Consider the following 18458-nt stretch of genomic DNA (forward strand, 5'->3'; position numbering starts at 1 on the left):
ACATTCCTCATCTTAGTTATTGATAACAATAATTATTATTACTAGCATTTATATAGCCCCTTAAGGTTTGCAAAGCACTTTACCTATCTTTATTCATTTCATAATCACAACAGCTCTAGGAGGTAGGTGCTATTATTATCTCCATTTTATATATGAGTAAATTGAGTCTCACAAATTAAGTGCCCTGTCCAGGATCACACAGCTAAAAAGAGTCAGGAGGGAGTCAAACCCGGGTCTTCCTCATTCCAAGTCCCCAGATCAATCCACTCTACCACCTTGTCATCTCTTGATTAGAACACCAACTAAAAACATGGTTTAGAAAAGGAAGAATTTGAAAAAGGTTTGCCTGAAGTTCTCTTAAAACACACACACATGTACAAGCTGCCTCTATCAAGGACATTTGGAAAGGAAGTCAGCATCAAAATAAAGTCAAGATGTATCAAAGACAAGGAAGTCTTTCTGGGATCCACTACCATTTGGGATCATCTACTTTGCTCTTTTCTGAGAAGGTCAAAAATCAATGGATCCATTTGCTATTTGCTAGAATGTATTCACATTAACAACAACATTTCCCCATGGGGCAAAATGGAAAAGGGCAGGGTTTGTCCTAGTCGAAGTCCCAAGCGCATCAGGAAGCTTCTAGAATGATGAGACCTCATGCCCAACACCGTGGCAAATTTCCTCTTTCTAGGTATAGAAGGTTGAATCACACTAACTTCTTGTAGGAGAAATAAAACAGCAGCAACACACAACTTCTTTCAGGGACTCCCAAACTCTATTTGGGTTCCCTGTTGGACAAGTCCCAGAGATGTTCCCACACACTGTGGCTTTTATCCCTCCTGTTGTGTTGGTTCTAAGCAAGCCCTTGGGAGGCCCTTACCTTGACTTGCTCATTGGAAGTAACGGCACAGAAGACAATCTCTGTGAATCCTTGCGATGGGAACATCCGGAAACAAATCCCACCAATCACACGGCCATCTTTAATCAGAGCAAGAGTCTTGTGCTTACTGAAAGAATCAGATTGTGCCCAATTTTAATTACAATGCAAAGAAGAATATATCTGAGACAATTATTAACTGACCAAGAAGAAAACAGCAGAAATATACCGGATATCTAGATTTTGACGTTACAACAGAACTCGTGTTCCCAAGCCTCTGTCTATTCAGATCTTAATGTTATCTGGACTATCTTATGGTCCAGATGAAGGCCTAAAGCTAACCCTGGGCTCTCAAGGACTATCCAACAGAGAGCTGGCACTAACCTGTGCTAAGAAGCCAGATGGCTTTGAGACCCAAGTAATGGCCGAACTAACTTCGGAGTGATTCAATCCTTAATTGGTACTTGAAGAGATTGACTTTGCATTCCCTTTCAACCCTGAGATTCTATGAAGATCAGAGATACTAGTGAGAGTGACCCTTAGTCTTCTGATATTTGGGGTATCAGTAATAAGAAAATTGATCCATTTTTAACATTTGCATATGTTTAAAAACAAAATGCCTGTGGCCACCTACAGACCCTTAAAATATATATATTTTTAGTGAGGCAATTGGAGTTAAGTGACTTGCCCAGGGTCACACAGCTAATAAGTGTTAAGTGTCTGAGGCCAGATTTGAACTCAGGTACTCCTGAATCCAGGGCCGGTGCTTTATCCACTGCGCCACCTAGCTGCCCCTAGACCCTTAAAATATTAAAGGAATATGAGGGTAGAACTTAGCCTGGACAAAGAGACAGCACCATCCCAATGCGGAATAAGAACCTTGCATTGATGACTTTGAAAGTATTGTCAGTTGCATACATGGGACCAAGTTTCAAAATTAAATACCTTTTTTATTATTGATACTGAAATATCAGAGACCTAAGGCTCACTCTCACTAGTGTCTTAATGGAATCCAGACCTGAAAGGGACCTCAAAGACCATATCACCCAGGGCTTCTTAACCTTTTGGGGGTTAACACAAATCCTTCTAGCATACTGGTAAGGCCTGTGGAATACTTCCAAGAATATTTTTAAATACATAAAATACAATAAATTGGATTACAAAGGGAAAAAAATTACGTCAAAATTCAATTAAAAAAAAATTTTTTTTTCAATTCTCCAACACCTGGTGAACAGACTCTGATCTATTCCAACCATATCTGAATAAAGCCCTCTAAAATATCCTGAACAATCCTTTGCTTGGAGCCATCCAATGAGAGGGAATTCCAGGGGCAGCTAGGTGGCGCAGTGGATAGAGCACTGGCCCTGGAGTCAGGAGGACCTGAGTTCGAATCTGGCCTCAGACACTTAATACTTACTAGCTGTGTGACCCTGGGCAAGTCGCTTAACCCCAATTGCCTCACTAAAAAAAAAAAAAAAAAAAAAAAAAAAAGGGAATTCCACTACCTCCCAAGGCAGCTCCCTCCATCATCCTGTGCTCACTTGAATCACTGGGAAGTCTTCCCTTTCCTCAAGCCTAATTCACTGCTCTGAAGATAGGAAGATGAACACATTTGAATGTGCGCACACACTTACGGATCAAAGACTAGGCGGGTAATATACTCTTTGGGCATTCTAGGGAGTTGATGAGAGAAGACATTCTGTAAGCCAACCAGCCACATCATGATCTTTTTGTTGGGTTTCTGATTCAAAGAGTTGCCAACCACGTGAAATTCTATCACTCCTCGGCGTTCTTCCAGCCTGGCTGCTTCATCCCGAGCTGAATGTGCAGAGAGAATGTTGGTCTGGGATAAAGGGAAGAAAGGAGAGGGAAAGGGAAATGAAGAACAGGAAAAAGAGTGTGGGGTGGGGTGGGAGAGAGATTGCAAAAAATGTAACATTAGGTTAATGAGTTCAAGCTTTGGAAGTTTGTAGGATACACTAAAAGACATTGATTTTCTTTATTAGCCTTTATCCAAGAGAGAAAAATGCTTAGGTTTTGAGACTGATTTGGAGATGATTTTATTGGGTTACTATTTTACTCATGGCTCAGCTCCCCTGTGGGCACCAACAGAGATGCCAAGGAAGTCTTGGGAACCATTCCATACCTTAAGGTACAAAGGAATGAACATGAAACATGAAACTCTGGGCCAAGGAATTTCCTCTCTAGTCATAGCTATGCTTCTCACTAGTTGGGTGACCTTGAACAAGTCAGGGAACTGTCCAACTGTTTCCTCATCTATAAAACATGACCTGATCTACCTATGACACTGGGCTTTGAATGGGGGTCAAAAAAGATAATGGAACAAGGGCCTGGAAAACACAATCCTGACTCTCCAGATGGTATGAGCTGGCATGAGCCAATCTTCACAAGCTCTTTGGGATCATGAGACCCAACTTCTCCCGCAGCCACAGTGGCTGCTGCTTTCATCTTGTTACTCTGCAGTTTTCCTTTTGGGCAGCACTGTTTCCTTTCCAGAAATATTTAGCTGTACAACATTCAACTGGGCCTGGTATGGGAGTTGCCACAATGCTGAGCTCAAAGCGATGGGCACCTTTTGCAATAAATGTGGACGAACTGTACACAGTGTGAGATCCGGCGTGTGGTCATGGATAAAGGACAGGCTCTGAAGGCAGAGATCTGTATTCAAATTTTGTATCTGATGCCTTGGGCAAACCACCTAAACTTTTCTGGGCCTCAGTTTCTTCATCAGTAAAATGAGAACGCACAGGAAGACGTAAGAGGTCTCTTTCTGCTCTAGATTAAGGATTTTATGGCCCCCTATTCATTTTCCTTTCAGATCCCTGGAGATGCAGACCAATGCCCTCCGTAAGGCATGCCAGAACAAAGGAGAGAGCCCACCTTGTATCAGTTCCCCTTGTTACTGTGGCCAACTCTTTGTGACCCCATCTCTTGGAAAAGACACTGAAATGGTTCACCATCAAGCCCATTTTACATTACCCAGCACTCTATCCACTGTACCAGGCAGCCAGCCCTGGAGTCAGAAGGGCCAGAGCTCAAATCAACTCTCAGACACTGACTAGGTGTGAGACCCTGGGCGTCTCTTCAGCCTATTTGCCTCAGTTTTCTTATCTGTAAAATGAACTGGAAAAAGAGAAGGAAATGGCAAAGCACTCCACTATCTCTGCCAAGAAAACCCCAAATGGGATCACAAAGAGTCAGACACAGCCGATCAACACTAGCCCTAGTGTATCCAATATTATCTTGTACTTGGCCAAAAGGATCACAGGAAGTTAGAATCAAAGGGAAACCTTGTAGTCAGCCAGTATGACCTTTTCATTTGGCCAACCAATGCCTTGAGAGAGTAAAACAGCCCTCCTCCTCTAAGTACCACAACCAGTTCAGCAGCCAGGTCTGAGAATCCAAGGCCCCTGACTCTCAGTTAATTTCACCTTAACACAAGCTTAACTATATTGGTGATGACACATCCTCAGTGGCTCCATATTGCCTTGAGGCAATCAGTGATAGGTGAAACCCTTTGCAATCTAGTTCCCACCCTCTCACAACCTTATTGCTTATCACTTCCTTTTATGTGCTCTCTACACTAGTCAGCCTGGTCTGTTCATTGTTCCCCAGACCTGGCGAGCTGTCGCCCACCTCTGCTCCTTCCTCACCTCTGCCTGCCTCCCAGATTCCCTCTTTCCTTTCAAAGCTCATCTCAGGTGCTGCCTCCAAGACAAGGCCCTTCCAGACCCTGCCAGCCATCAGGACTCTTTTCTCCTTTGGATTACTTTGGATCCTTGAACTTTCTATCTTTTTAACTTCTTATCCCCACCCACATTGATCTTCTGTGCAATTTGGAGCTCATCATTAGGATATACCATGTTTTCTTCTTGATAGAATGTAAGCTCCCAGATGGGAGGATTTCACTTTTATCTTTGGATGGACACAGACAGACACAAACACACACAGAGATAGACACACACACACACACACACACACACACACACACACACACATGCACGCTTTCACCCAAACAATGACCTAGAACACAGAGCAACTAATCAATATTTGATGAACTCAGCTCTATCCAATTGGCAATAGGGTTTAATTTCATTCTCCCTCCCAAATTTACGTGCTTAATGGCCTGGCCGATAAAACAATAAACCAGAGTGCTAGCTACAATATGGACAAAGCTTTTTACATGCATTATCTCAGTTCAGCCTCACAGGCACCCCAAGAGGCAATGCCTGAAAACTAATTGGCCGCATCTTACTTATTTTTGCTCCACACAAACATATGAAATGCTTTTGTCCAGTCATTGAACCAGCAACAGCCCACTGCTAACAGCCAAGCAGCACAGCAGAGGGCATGCTGAGCCTAAGTAGGACTCAGCTTCAAAGCTGACACTGTGGTCAGGCATTGCCCCCCCTCCCCAGGTCTCCTTCTGGCTCTGCTTCTGACTTTCTGGACTTCTCTGACCTCTTCCCCCCCCCCCCACCTCTTAGTGGTTACTTTCCTCCCTCCCCTATTTTTCAGCAGCTTTTTGTGGGTTATCATTTCCCCATAGAATGTAAGCCCCCTGAGGGCAGAGGCTGTCTGTCTGTAACCCCAGAGCTTAGCACAGTGTCTGGCACATAGAAAACGTGCTTAATGAGTGCTTGCTGATTTACTTTGCCTTGGCAAGTGACATAACCTCTCTGAGACTCAGTTTCCTCATCTATAAATTGGGGATGATAATAATAGCAGCCAGCTAACAGGGATGTTGTGGGGATTAATGAAATACATACATGTAAATCATTTTGCAAAACGTAGTTAATGAACCAGATGAGGGAGTTATAGAAAATATTATCAGTTTCATATACATAATATGTGTGTATAAATGTGTTACATACTAACGTGAGTTATTATCACCTCCATACCCATTGCTTGGTCCAACAACCTTCTACCTCCCTCTGAAGAATAGCAAAGCATTATTCAGAATCCCCCCAGACTGAGAAATGGTGAAAGGATGGATTTCTGACAAGACATCATTTTGCACATTCATTAATTAAACTTCCTAGGCAGGACTTGCTTATGCTTTATGGTTACCTGAGAAAATGACAAATTTAACATATTTAATAATCCACTGGTGAACTGGGCTAGGGCAAAGGTGTGGGGGGAGAGACAGAGCGAGGGGGGAAGAGAAATGGGGTAGGGATGGAAAAAGAGGGGGAGAGATAGAGAAAGAGAGAAGGGAAGGGAGAAGGAGAGGGAGGGAGGGAGGGAGGGCCAAGGAGAGGGACAGGGAGAGAGAGGGAGAGGGACAGGGAGAGAGAGGGAGAGGGACAGGGAGAATTTCTTTTGTAAACTAAGTTGAGGGATGTCTTTGCTCTAAGTATTTCCTTATCTCTAGCAGTTGTCAGAGTCCCTGAAAAGGTGATTCGTCACTGTTTTGCTGTGATTATGTATTCATCATGTCAAATGAAGTTTCCATTTGTGAGAGGGACAGGCCAAATAACTCTTCTTCTGCCTGAAATCAACCTCCAGAGTCATGACACATTAGTCTCTCAAAGTCAGCATCGTCTAGCTCACTATGAAGTGAGATGGGAGCCCCTGGGCCTGCTCGTGCTCCCCGACTCACTCATCATCCTCACCTCCGGTCCCAGCATTGCAGCAGGGTCTGTAATGGTGGACATAACTTCATTGATCAATTCAATGGGAATATCCCCTACAACTCTGGGTCTCTTGGCCTCCTCCAGGGAATGAAGGTCATTCATTTTTCTCTTCTCTCCTACAAGAACAAACACCAAAACGTAAGAGAACTCATTTTTTAAACATAAAACAGATTTCAGGTCTCACCAGGTAATTCTTTGTGACCCTCAATAAAAGGATTGGAGACACCTGACTTACTAAAAAGCAGAGAAACCATTAATAACCTTTTTGTCCAAGAGTTCCTACTTCCTCCTCAACCATCTTCCTGCCTAATCTCCCTTCTTCCCCACAACTGGAAAGACCTGCCAGAATAGTAGCAGAACTGTTAAGTTTGGACTTCACCCCCTTCTCAAGGCCCAGGCTTTCTGGAACAAGGAAATGTTCTTAGTCTTATGATCACAGATCTAGAGACAGAAGCACCTTAGAGGTCATGTGAGTACAACCCTCTCATTTTACAGATAAAGGAAACTGAGGCTCAGGGTCCATGCACATCAAAGAAATGTTCCAGGCAGGATTTGAAATTAGATCTTGACCCCAAGTCCAGTACTCTGTCCACTTTGTCCTCTCACTACCCAAATGCCAAAAAGAGAATGGCTTGAGGGAGCAAGAAAGCAATAGATTGTATAACAACAATAATATTGGAGCAGATATTCATTCATACAGCCTGTTAAAAATCTGCAGGGTTTCACTTGAGAACCCTGTAGGGTAGGTACTATCATTTCCCTCATTTTCAGGTGAGGAAACCTCTGAGGCTCAGGGACATTATGTGATATGACAATGGGAATACGATATTATAGATTCAGAGATGGAAGGAACCTCATGCTTTGTCTATTCTACCCTATTCATTTTACAGATAAGGAACTGTCACATGTCCAAGGTCATCACACAGGGAGTGTCAGAGATGAGATTAGAACCTAGATTTTCTGATGCCAAATCCAGTGTCTTTTCCATTGACTTACAGGACTACCCTTAGTAAGTGTCAGAAAAAAACATTAGAATTCAGATTTCCCTTCCTTCAAATCCAATCCTCCATTCACTATATGACTGATCTTTAATTAAAACAAATAAAATGTTCAGCTGTAAAGAGGAGGCGAGATGGAAAGAAAATATAATGCAAGACATAAGAAAATCAAGTCCGTTACAACAAGGGAAATGTTTTCCCATTCTTCTCTCCTTCCCATTCAAGACTGAACAACAAACAATAAGGGATGGCTTGTCTGGCAAGAGGAAGAAGAGGGAAGGGAACCCAGGCAATAGAAAAACAAAACAGCTCCATAAAAATCTATTTTAAAAAAAGGAATGAGATACCGAGCCCACCTAAAAGTAAGTGCAGATAAAGTCACTGGCTTCTCTTTGTTGACAACGGTTTGGAGCTTTGAGGATTAAGTTTCTCTTTTCTGTTTATACAAAAGAAAGTTGAGGTTCTTGTTCAGCATCTGGAACAAGGTTGGGCCTCCCTCTGGGGCTCACCCTCTCCTAGTTGTGCCTCTCCAGGGCATGCTGCTCACTGACCTTCCCACCAAGGGGCCCACACACTCAGATTATTTAACTCGGTTACCACTTCCATCTTGGCTCAGCACTTTCTTGACTATTTTGCTATTTTGCTTATTTGTTACATGAGTCTTTCTCTGTTTGGGATTGGAGGGAGAAAGGTGGATAAGAAACAGGCAGCACATGAGTAAAAAAACATTGATCTCTTTGGAGTGTAGACCTAGTAGTGATGTGACTGGGTTAAAAAGTATGCAACTGTGGGCAGCTAGGTGATGCAGTGGATAAAGCACCGGCCCTGGATTCAGGAGGACCTGAGTTCAAATCTGACCTCAGACACTTGACACTTACAAGCTGTGTCACCCTGGGCAAGTCACTTAACCCTCATTGCCCTGCCCTAAATAAATAAATAAATAAATGAATAAATAGAGGGAGGGAGGGAGGAAGGAAGGAAGCGAGGAAGGGAGGAAGGGAGGAAGGGAGGAAGGGAGGAAGAAAGAAAGGAAGAAAGGAAGGAAGGAAGGAAGGAAGGAAGGAAGGAAGGAAGGAAGGAAGGAAGGAAGGAAGGAAGGAAGGAAGGAAGGAAGGAAGGAAGGAAGGAAGGAAGGAAGGAAGGAAGGAAGGAAGGAAGGAAGGAAGAAAGAAAGAAAGAAAGAAAGAAAGAAAGAAAGAAAGAAAGAAAGAAAGAAAGAAAGAAAGAAAGAAAGAAAGAAAGAAAGAAAGAAAGAAAGAAAGAAAGAAAGAAAGAGTATGCAACTTTAGGGGCAGAGTTCCAAACTGCTTTCCAGAATGGCTGGAGCAAATCACAGCTCCACCAAAGTTCATTAACCCTGCTTAGATCAGTCACTGTCTCTTTTGATCAACTATGCCAATCTGATATAATGGCAAGTGGGTGCCCATCAATACAAATTAGGGTACATGAATGTATATCATCATGATCATCATCATTGTGAGATAACAATTATTAATGATGGATTTCTAGGAGAAACTCGGACATTAGTTTTAACTGCTCTCTGCCCCTCACCCCAGGAAGCCCTATCTGGGATGAGTATAGGGCTATTAGCCTATGGCTAGTGGGGAAGCCAGGGAGACACGTGGTCAATACTTTAATAATATGTGATATTAATAATAACGGCTTACTGCCAAAATGGGTGCAATAGTCATGAAACAATATTTTAGAAAACCCAGACTAGTCCCCAATAATTTAAACAATACATTATTATTATACGATAAGAAATAATGAAAAGGATAGTTTCAGAAAAGCCTGTGAAGATTTGTATGAACTGATGCTAAGTGAAGTGAGTAGAATGGGGAGAACAATAGTAATATTTTAAGTCTGTGAAAAATTTAGAAATGTCAATCAACATAATAACCAACCATAATTCAAGAGGACCATTAAATGAAACATATTACCCATCTCCTAAAAGAGAGGTGATGGCCCCAGGGTGTAGACTAAGACATATAAATATGCTTGACTATACTTATTTGTCATAAAGGGTCCCTCCCCTCTCTTTCCCACGATGGCGGGAGGAAAGTGAGAGAAAATAGATTTTTGTTAATTGAGGAAAAAAATTAATTTTTAAAAACTACACAGATGACTCAGTATCTGGAGGGGAAGGGACAGAGGAAAGACGGGGAGGGAAAAGAAGAAGAGGGGGGAGAGGGAGGAGGAAAGGGAAAAGATTAATAAAACTAATTTTTTTTAAATAAAGGCATTGAGAAGGTAGTCAAACTAGCAGGGCAATTTTGTTAATACCATGTAAAATTTTGTATATAATATATATATATATATAAACTCTAATGGAAATTCAAAGTATTGTAGACAATCTTTTTGTTTGTTTGTTTTTGTATGTTGAAATGTTTTATATTTCTTGCTGATTGATTTCATAATGAAAAAGAAAAAGAGAACAGCACTAAAAGAGAAAAGCCCCTCAGGGTCAGCAGGCAGAGGAGTCCTCCTCAGGCAGCAGTTTACAAAGCTCAGCCAAGGATTCAGGGGATGGTCCTGCCACACAGGCCTTTGGAATAGCAAACGTGGAGCGATTCGCTCCTTCCAGGCAAGAAGCCATGAGGAAAATAAGGGCCCAGAATGGGCAAAGGGGATACAAAAGACTCCAAGTGGAAGAGGCTCCTGATGGCAACAGGATCCAAACTCAGGGTCTAAAGAGTGGGGATAAGGGAAAAGAGAGAGGGGCAGTAAAGAGAGGAAACTGGTATTTCATCTTCTGCCAAGATTCCTTTACTTAATTCATTCCCAAGAAGTTTTCTGAAATTCGGGAGATCAAAAGTTGTGCCAAAATAAAGCATCTTGGGACTTGAAACCTTTTTTTTTTTTTAATGTTGACCTTTAATTAATCAAGTCTACTTAACTTGCTCTAGGCCCTGGGAAGGCGAAGATAAAATGAAGGGCTCCCTGCCCTCAAAGAGTTTACACTTTGTTGGGGGAGTGGAACAAAATGCTACAAAATGTGTTACTCCTGAGGGTGAGGGAGGGGTCAGAAAAGGCCTTTTGTCACGGGTGGGACTTGAACCTAGAGGCAGGCATCCCCCAAGAGATAGATAAGGAGCAAAAGCATTCCAAGCAGGAGGCACCACTCAAGGGAACAGCAAACAAGCTAGTCTGGCCACAGTGCAGATGGTGTGAGAGGAAGGGGGTGAGATCAGGAGAGATGGGGTAGAGACTGAAGGATTGTAAATGCCCACCAGAAGAGGCTTTTTCTTAGTCTAAAGTCCATAGTGAGGCAGTGAAACTTCTGAAGGCTCCCCAGATGAAGAGAATTTCCTCTGCTGTCTTCTACTGCCGCCACCACCAGATCCTGACCCCATGCTCATCCCTCCATGTCCCATTCGCCCAGTGGAGGGCTCCTCCTTCTGCTGTCCAGCACCAGGACAGCTAGATTTGACCTTTTCCCAGCTGAGCAAAAACATCCCCCCTTCTCCAGTCAAACTGGGCCACTCTCATTTTTTTCAACAGAAGTGGCTTATTATCTTCTGTTATTTCCTCATACTGGCAATGTTCTCCACCTCCTGTCCGCATTTACTGGAATCCTAGCTCTACTTCAAGGCCCAGCTCAAATGGGCCCCCTGCCTATAACACTGGCATCCCTAACGGCCCCGGCCCCTCTCTTGCCTCCAAATTCGCCAAACCCCCTCTCCATACATCTCTTAGGCATTTATTGAATTCTGCTTCCTATTAGGTTGGAGTGCACGTTTTGTCTCCCCTATGTGACTTGCTAGCTCCTTAAGGAGGAGGAGTGATGGAACCATCTTTGTATTCCCCCTTTATTTATCAAACAGGACTCTTGCACGTAGCAGATGCTTCTGGTGCTGAACTTGGGAGTCAAGAAGACCCGAGTTCAAATCCTACTTCAGCTACTTATTACCTTTGTGGACCTGGGCAAATCACGTAACCACCCTCATCTGTATTCCTCATCTGTAAAATGGGATTAGCAGTACCTATCTCACAGAATTCTTGTGGGGATCAAATAAGATATCATATATAGAATAGACTGTAAATCCTAAAACCTACAGAAATGCTAGTTATTATCAATATTTACTGAATGCTTAGTCTAGTAATTATTTCTTCTATATCATAGGTAGAGTCAATAGCTAGGTGGCACAGGGGATAGAGTGCCAGGCCTGGAGTCAGGAGGACCCAAGTTCAAATCCAGCTTCAGACAGTTACTAGCTATATGACCCTGGGCAAGTCACTGAACCCTGTTTGCCTCAGTTTCCTCATCTGTAAAATGAGCTGGAGAACAAAATGACAAACCACTCTAGTATCTTTGCCAAGAAAACCCCAAATGGGGTCATGGAGAGTCAGACATGACTAAAAACAACTGAACAACAACAAAAAGCCAATAGAATCCCAGGATTTCAATCTGGAGAGAACCTTGGGAATCTTTAAGTCCAATGCCTTCATTTTAGAGATGGGATACCTGAGGCCAAGAAATGAAAAGGACTTGCAAATGGTCGCATATGTGGTAAATATCAAAGCTGGGATTTGAACCCAAGTCTTCTGACTCCCAGGCCAGATGCTATTGCAGTGCCCTGTATGTGTTCACCCCTTTCTCATTCCCCCCGCCCCATAAAACTCCACAACTTATGTTCTCTTTTCTTAGGAAGACTGGTTGCTCTGTCAGGGGTCACCGAATCACTGAATACCATGATTTGCATTTGTGACAGTATTATTTAGAAGACAGGAGAAGACAGTAGAGGTCACCTAAGTGATAAGAAAGTACTAATCCAAAAAGTAACCAGCTCACCCTCCCTCTTCTGGATTACCTCGGTTCCCTTCAAGTCCAGAAGAGACTTTGCAGGCAGGACTCATGCTTCCTCCAACTGGCTGCTCCAGAGAGGAAGGGCTCCCATTGTATGATACTGTCCTGGCCACAGGAGGGGGGTTGATGACTGCAACAGGAGAAAAGGAAAGGGTCGAGTCAGAGTCCACTGATGCTAACTGAAGTCAATTATGTTTGTATGCAGAATGCAATCCGTGCAGTTTCATGAGTTTCTTTTTCTTTTCTTTCTTTTTTAAGGCAATTGGTGTTAAATGACTTGTCCAAGGTCACACATCGAAGTGTCAAGTGTCTGAAGTCAGATTTGAACTCAAGTCCTCTTGACTCCAGGACTCGATCCACCTAGCTGCCCTTTTGAGGGTTTCTACGGTGTGTACACATGTACATGCATATAAACATATATGTATAAATATGTATAAACACACAAGTATTTATATGTGTATATATACACAATACACATCTTATAAATGTATTATGGATGTCTGTTTATATATTTTGTATACACACATCACTGTTTATTATTAATCTCTAAAACTAATTAAATCAATGTCCCTCCAATATCAAAGTTATATTTTAAATAATCATCAAGGAAATAGTAATTGATATTTGTAATGTGCTTTAAAATCTTCAAGGTCCTTTACACACCTTTCTCTATTTGGGCCTCACAGCCATCCTGTGAGGAAGCTCCTATGGTATCATGATGCCCATTTTAAAAATGAGAAAACTGACTCTCGGGAAGGTTAAGAGACTTGCCCAGTGTCACACTGCCGGCTAAATCACTTGATACTTGAGCTCGTGTAGAGAGAGTAGAAAACACTCCTACTTAGAAAGACAGCTCAGAGAAGTCACTGTAGAATTTTTCCTCCAACAAGTCTAGCAAGTCACTAGTTGAGGCAGCAGGCAATTATCCAAGTTGATGGGGAAAGCCACAGGATGAAATGAAATGAACCCAAACCACAGAGAGAGGCCTACTAATCCACCATAAGAACACGGGCACCTGAAGAGCCACTTAAACTGGTACTTCTGAACAAAGGAACTACTGCCCGGGCTCATCAAGGGGCTGGGAGGTTCCCAGCCGGTCAAATATTCAGATCAATGAGTGCCCATGGATGACAACCTGGGCCTTCTCCAGTGTGTCCTCAGGACCTTGATTTTATCCTCTGGAAAAGGAAAGAGGTTGAACCAGATGGGCCTTGGAGTCCCCTCGAAGCTCCAGACCTACAAAGGATCCTGGGAACTCTCCCTGGATACAGATCACAAGCTTTCTGAGCTGGGACAGAAGTTCCTGGGCAGGTGATGAGACCTCCCAAAAATACATCATCCAATCAAACCACCAACTTCCAGTGACAACTGGAAGCTAGACTGGCATGTAGACAACCAATATGCATGTCTACCCAAGAGGCCTAGGCCCAGAGTCAGGAAGCTTTGAGTTCCAATCCTGCCTCAGATTTCCTAGCTGGGTAACCTTGGGCATATCACTTCACCTTTGCCTGCCTCAGTTTCCTCTGTAAAATGAGGATAATCATAGTACCTACTTCCTAGGGTTCTTGGGGGAATCAAAGGAGATAACAATTGTAAAGCACTTTGCAAAAACTTGAAGTGCTAAATAAATGCTAGTGGTTATTATTATTATTGTTGTTTTTATTATTACTATTGTTGTTATTATTATTATTACTATTATTATTATTATTATTAGTCTGCCCTTGAACCTTTTCAGCTTGCTAGGACCTACCAAATCTGAAAAGTGGACTTCATTCATGTTTGTTGAAGGTTTTAAAATTTATAATATGAAGTCCAAGCTTAATATAAATCATATATATATAGATATATAGATATATATATACACACATATTTATATCCTATCACAATACTAGTATATAGCTATATAATTAGGATATACATATGTATAGTATGATATGAGCATGTACATGTATAGTATAAATAGTAGCCTTATTATATATAAAACTATAACATGAAGAATCAAAGATGACTCAGAATGCAATGAAGTAAAAGGGTATAACAAGATGTTCTGGTGATTAATGTTAGAAGTGCAGGGCTGTGGAAAAGACAGTGGATTAAGGAATCCAACACCAGCCCCAGCATGTCCTACATGAAGCACATCACGTCACCCTTACCTGGGCTTCTCAAAAAGTGTCCTGGGGCAGCTAGGTGGCACAGTGGATAGAGCACCAGCCCTGGAGTCAGGAGGACCTGAGTTCAAATCCAGCCTCAGACATTTAACACTTACTGGCTGTGACCCTGGGCAAGTCACTTAACCCCAATTGCCTCACTAAAAAAAAAAAAAAAGTGTCCTTACTCTAAGCTGAGTTTCCTCATCTGTCAATGATGGGGTCCCCACCCAGTTCCAAATCCAATGCATATTTCCAATTCCTTTAAGATTCATTGATTGTGCTATGCCCCTAGTCTTCGAGCCTAGATCCGTGGAAAGATGATAATAATAACGGTACTGATAACTAGTATTTATATAGCACCTTAAGGTTTTCAAAGTTCTTTACATATTGAATCTTCACAACAACTCTGTGAGATTGGTACTATTGTGAGAAAATAATAGGGCTTGGGGGACTCACACACACACACACACACACACACACACACACACACACACACACACACAGATTTTTGGCTGGTTTTGCAGGACCAGCCCAGAGTCGGGAGAATTTCAAAGGAAATGTAGATTGACATTCTTAACTAAAAGAAGTTAACTAACTTAAGACCACCTTTAAGTCATATCAATCAATGGACTTGAATGCTACCAGCTTGGAGCAGTTTGTAGGGACTCTTCTGACCCATAGGCACAGGAACTTCCTCTTTTTGGCCTGAGACTTGGAGGTGGTGGCAGCGCCTTGTGCATGTACAGAGGGTTTCTGAATTTTCTGAACGCCACGTGTTCTCTCTTTACTAATTCTTGGTATGCTTTAATAAATGCTTAATGCCCCCAAACTGGTGCTAAAGCTTCTAATTTATAAGTAACAAATATATTAGAAACCCCAGCTAATTTTCCCCAAACTTGGGACAGAAATAAGGCAACCACATTAAATTTTACACGTCGACATACTGAATTGCTTGGTCTCATAGGGAGGGTTGAGGAGGGAGGGAGGAAGAAAAATTTAGAACACAGAATTAGCTCAGGGACCTTGATCTCATAGGAGTGGGCTCATGGAGGGAATAGCATCTATACCCAATTGGGAGGAGTAATCTATTTAACCCCACAGGAAAGTAGGAGGGGAGGAGGATAAGGAAGGAAGGGTGAAAATGGGAGTGCAGAGCAGGGGAGAGGATAGTCAGAAGTAAAACACTTTTGTTTCGGTTTTTTTTTGCTGAGGCAATTGGGGTTAAGTGACTTGCCCAGGGTCACACAGCTAGTAAGTATTAAGTGTCTGAGGCCGGATTTGAACTCAGGTCCTCATGAATCTAGGGCCAGTGCTCTATCCACTGCGTCACCTAGCTGCCCCAGAAGTAAAACACTTTTGAGGAGTAATAGGTAAAAAGAAGATAGAGTAAATGTCATGGGAAGGGAGTGGGATGGAGGGAAATAGTTATGATGATTGATTATAATGGCAAAACGTATGATACCTACTTTGCTGGGCTTTTATGAAGATAATTCTCTGTCAAACTTAAGGTACTATATACAGGTTATGATGAACAGGATACTGTGAGAAAAACCTGGAAAGACCTACATGAACTGAAGCAGAATGAAATGTACTGTATACAAAATAACCGCAATAGTTGGGGATGATCTGCTGGGAAGCATGTAGTTATTTTCAGCAAGGCAATGATCCAATATAACCCTGAAGGCCTTATGAAGATTGCAGCCCATCTGCAGAGAAAGAACTGATAGTATCTGAAAACAGATGGAAACACATTTAAAAAAAATTTTTTTCTTTTCCTCTTTGACAGTTCCTTAATCTAAAGTTTTGGGGGTTTTTTGACTGTTTTCTCTCACAACTTGTTAATATGGGAATTTTTCCATGACTACTTATGTATAACTTACTTTGAATTGCTTGAGTTCTTGTGGGTGGAGGGTGGGAATGGAGGGAGGAAGAGAAGTTGGAACACAAAGTTTTAAAAGATTGATGTTAAAATTTGTTTTTATATATATTTTGGAAAATAAAATTCTATTCAAAGCAAACAAAAAAATTTTACGTTACACTATTATTATTCTTCTCATTTAACAGATGAGGAAACAGTATGTGAGAGGTTAAGTGACTTGCAAAGGGTCACAGAGCTAATTAAGTATCTAAGGTAGGATTTTTAACTCAGGTCTTCCTGACTGCAAATCTTTACACTGTGTCCTCAGTTACTTTTTTTTTTATATATATAATTTTTTTTTTGCAGGCAACGGAGGTAAAGTGACTTGCCCAGGGTCACACAGCTAGTAAGTGTCAAGTGTCTGAGGCCGGATTTGAACTCAGGTACTCCTGAATCCAGGGCCGGTGCTTAACCACTGAGCCATCTAGCTGCCCCCCCTCAGTTACTTTTAACAACTTTAATGATGATGCCACTAAAAGAAAGATCAAAGTCAGAAAATGCTTTGGACCAGGAGTGCCGAGTTGGGAAGATTATATTGTTACATATATCTCCCAACCTCAGTTGATCAAAAACTATGTTGAGTGGCAGCTAGGTGGCACAGTGGATAGAGCACTGGCCCTGGATTCAGGAGGACCTGAGTTCAAATCTGGCCTCAGACACTTTACATACTTACTAGCTGTGTGACCCTGGGCAAGTCACTTAACCCCAATTGCCTCAGCAAAAAACAAAAACAAAAATAAAAAACAAAACAAAAAAAAAACTATGTTGAACTGGGACATACAGTCAGAGATTTAGAGCTAGAGGTTACCCCCTCCCCCATCACCACCAAGTTCCAACCCCTTTTCATTTGGTAGATGTGGGAAATTGGGCTCAGAAAGGTTGTCCTTGACTTGCCCAAGATCACACATAGGAAGTAGTAGGTCACAGATCCAGGACTCCAACCTAGACCCTCTAACCTCAGCCCCACATGCTTGCCAAGGATCAGGACAGTACTTAGCACAGTGCCTGGCATATGGTAGGTGCTTAATAAATGCTCTCCTAAAGAACATCCAGGGGCAGCTAGGTGATACAGTGGATAAAGCACCAGCCCTGAATTCAGGAGGACCCGAGTTCAAATCCAGCCTCAGACACTTGACACTTACTTGCTATGAGACCCAGGGCAAGTCACTTAACCCCAATTGCCTCACCCAAAAAGAAGAAGAAGAAAGAAGAAGAAAGAAGAAGAGGAAGGAGAAGGAAGGAGGGAGGAAGGAAGGAAGGAAGGAAGGAAGGAAGGAAGGAAGGAAGGAAGGAAGGAAGGAAGGAAGGAAGGAAGGAAGGAAGGAAGGAAGGAAGGAAGGAAGGAAGGAAGGAAGGAAGGAAGGAAGGAAGGAAGGAAGGAGAGAAAAAACATCCAAAATGAACTAACACAGTCACAAAAATTGCACTGAAAGGAATGTGAGGTTAACTTAGATGCTTTGGCAATCTTGGATTTTACTCCTTGGTCCGGTGGAACAAGAATCCTCCTCATGCCCTTCCCCATCATTTCCTATTTACTTCTTGGGGTAGGACAACCATGCCAGATGAGGCACTTTGGGTCAATTCTGTGGGGACCCTTTGTTGAATTGTTTTTAAAGGCCCCAAGATGCACAAAAGGTGATTTTCCCAAAGCGTCAAAGTTGGGTCTGTTCCCAAACAAATATGACTTTATTGATTTGGCACTGGGGACAAACACTTCTTTCAAGAATCTTGAGTCAGCAGCAAAGAGTATTGTGGGTTTAACTTCTGTATAGTTCAGGTTTTTGTTTTTTTAATCCAGTCCAAGAGGAGGAGACTCTATAATGTCGTTCCCTCCCCGCCCCCATTTCCACTTAGCCTAGCTGACCAGGAGAGGACCTGCCAGCTCTAAGCTTGCAATTCTAAGATCCTATAACTCACAATAGGGTATCAATGGTTCCAATCTCCTCAGATGAGTTCAATCAAGAGGCTGGGATGGGGGAGGGTATAGAACATGTGACCGTCAGTGGCTGCCCAGATTCTGATCTGAGCAGAGCTCAGAGCCAGTGTAGAGA

General features: G+C 42.4%; 1 protein-coding gene across 1 annotated transcript in view; it reads right to left on the minus strand.

Annotated features, from left to right (window-relative positions):
- Positions 1–18458, minus strand: part of KAT2B (lysine acetyltransferase 2B) — a 120641-nt gene that overhangs the window by 21870 nt on the left and 80313 nt on the right. Inside the window, exons 8-11 of the mRNA XM_043967490.1 lie at positions 12344–12469; positions 6514–6650; positions 2512–2720; positions 881–1007 (exon numbers count right to left, since the gene is read on the minus strand). Coding sequence (XP_043823425.1) covers positions 881–1007; positions 2512–2720; positions 6514–6650; positions 12344–12469 — 599 coding nt within the window. The remainder of the gene's footprint in view (positions 1–880; positions 1008–2511; positions 2721–6513; positions 6651–12343; positions 12470–18458) is intronic.

The sequence above is a fragment of the Dromiciops gliroides genome, chromosome 5 (genome assembly GCF_019393635.1).
Source record: "Dromiciops gliroides isolate mDroGli1 chromosome 5, mDroGli1.pri, whole genome shotgun sequence".
Taxonomy (NCBI): domain Eukaryota; kingdom Metazoa; phylum Chordata; class Mammalia; order Microbiotheria; family Microbiotheriidae; genus Dromiciops; species Dromiciops gliroides.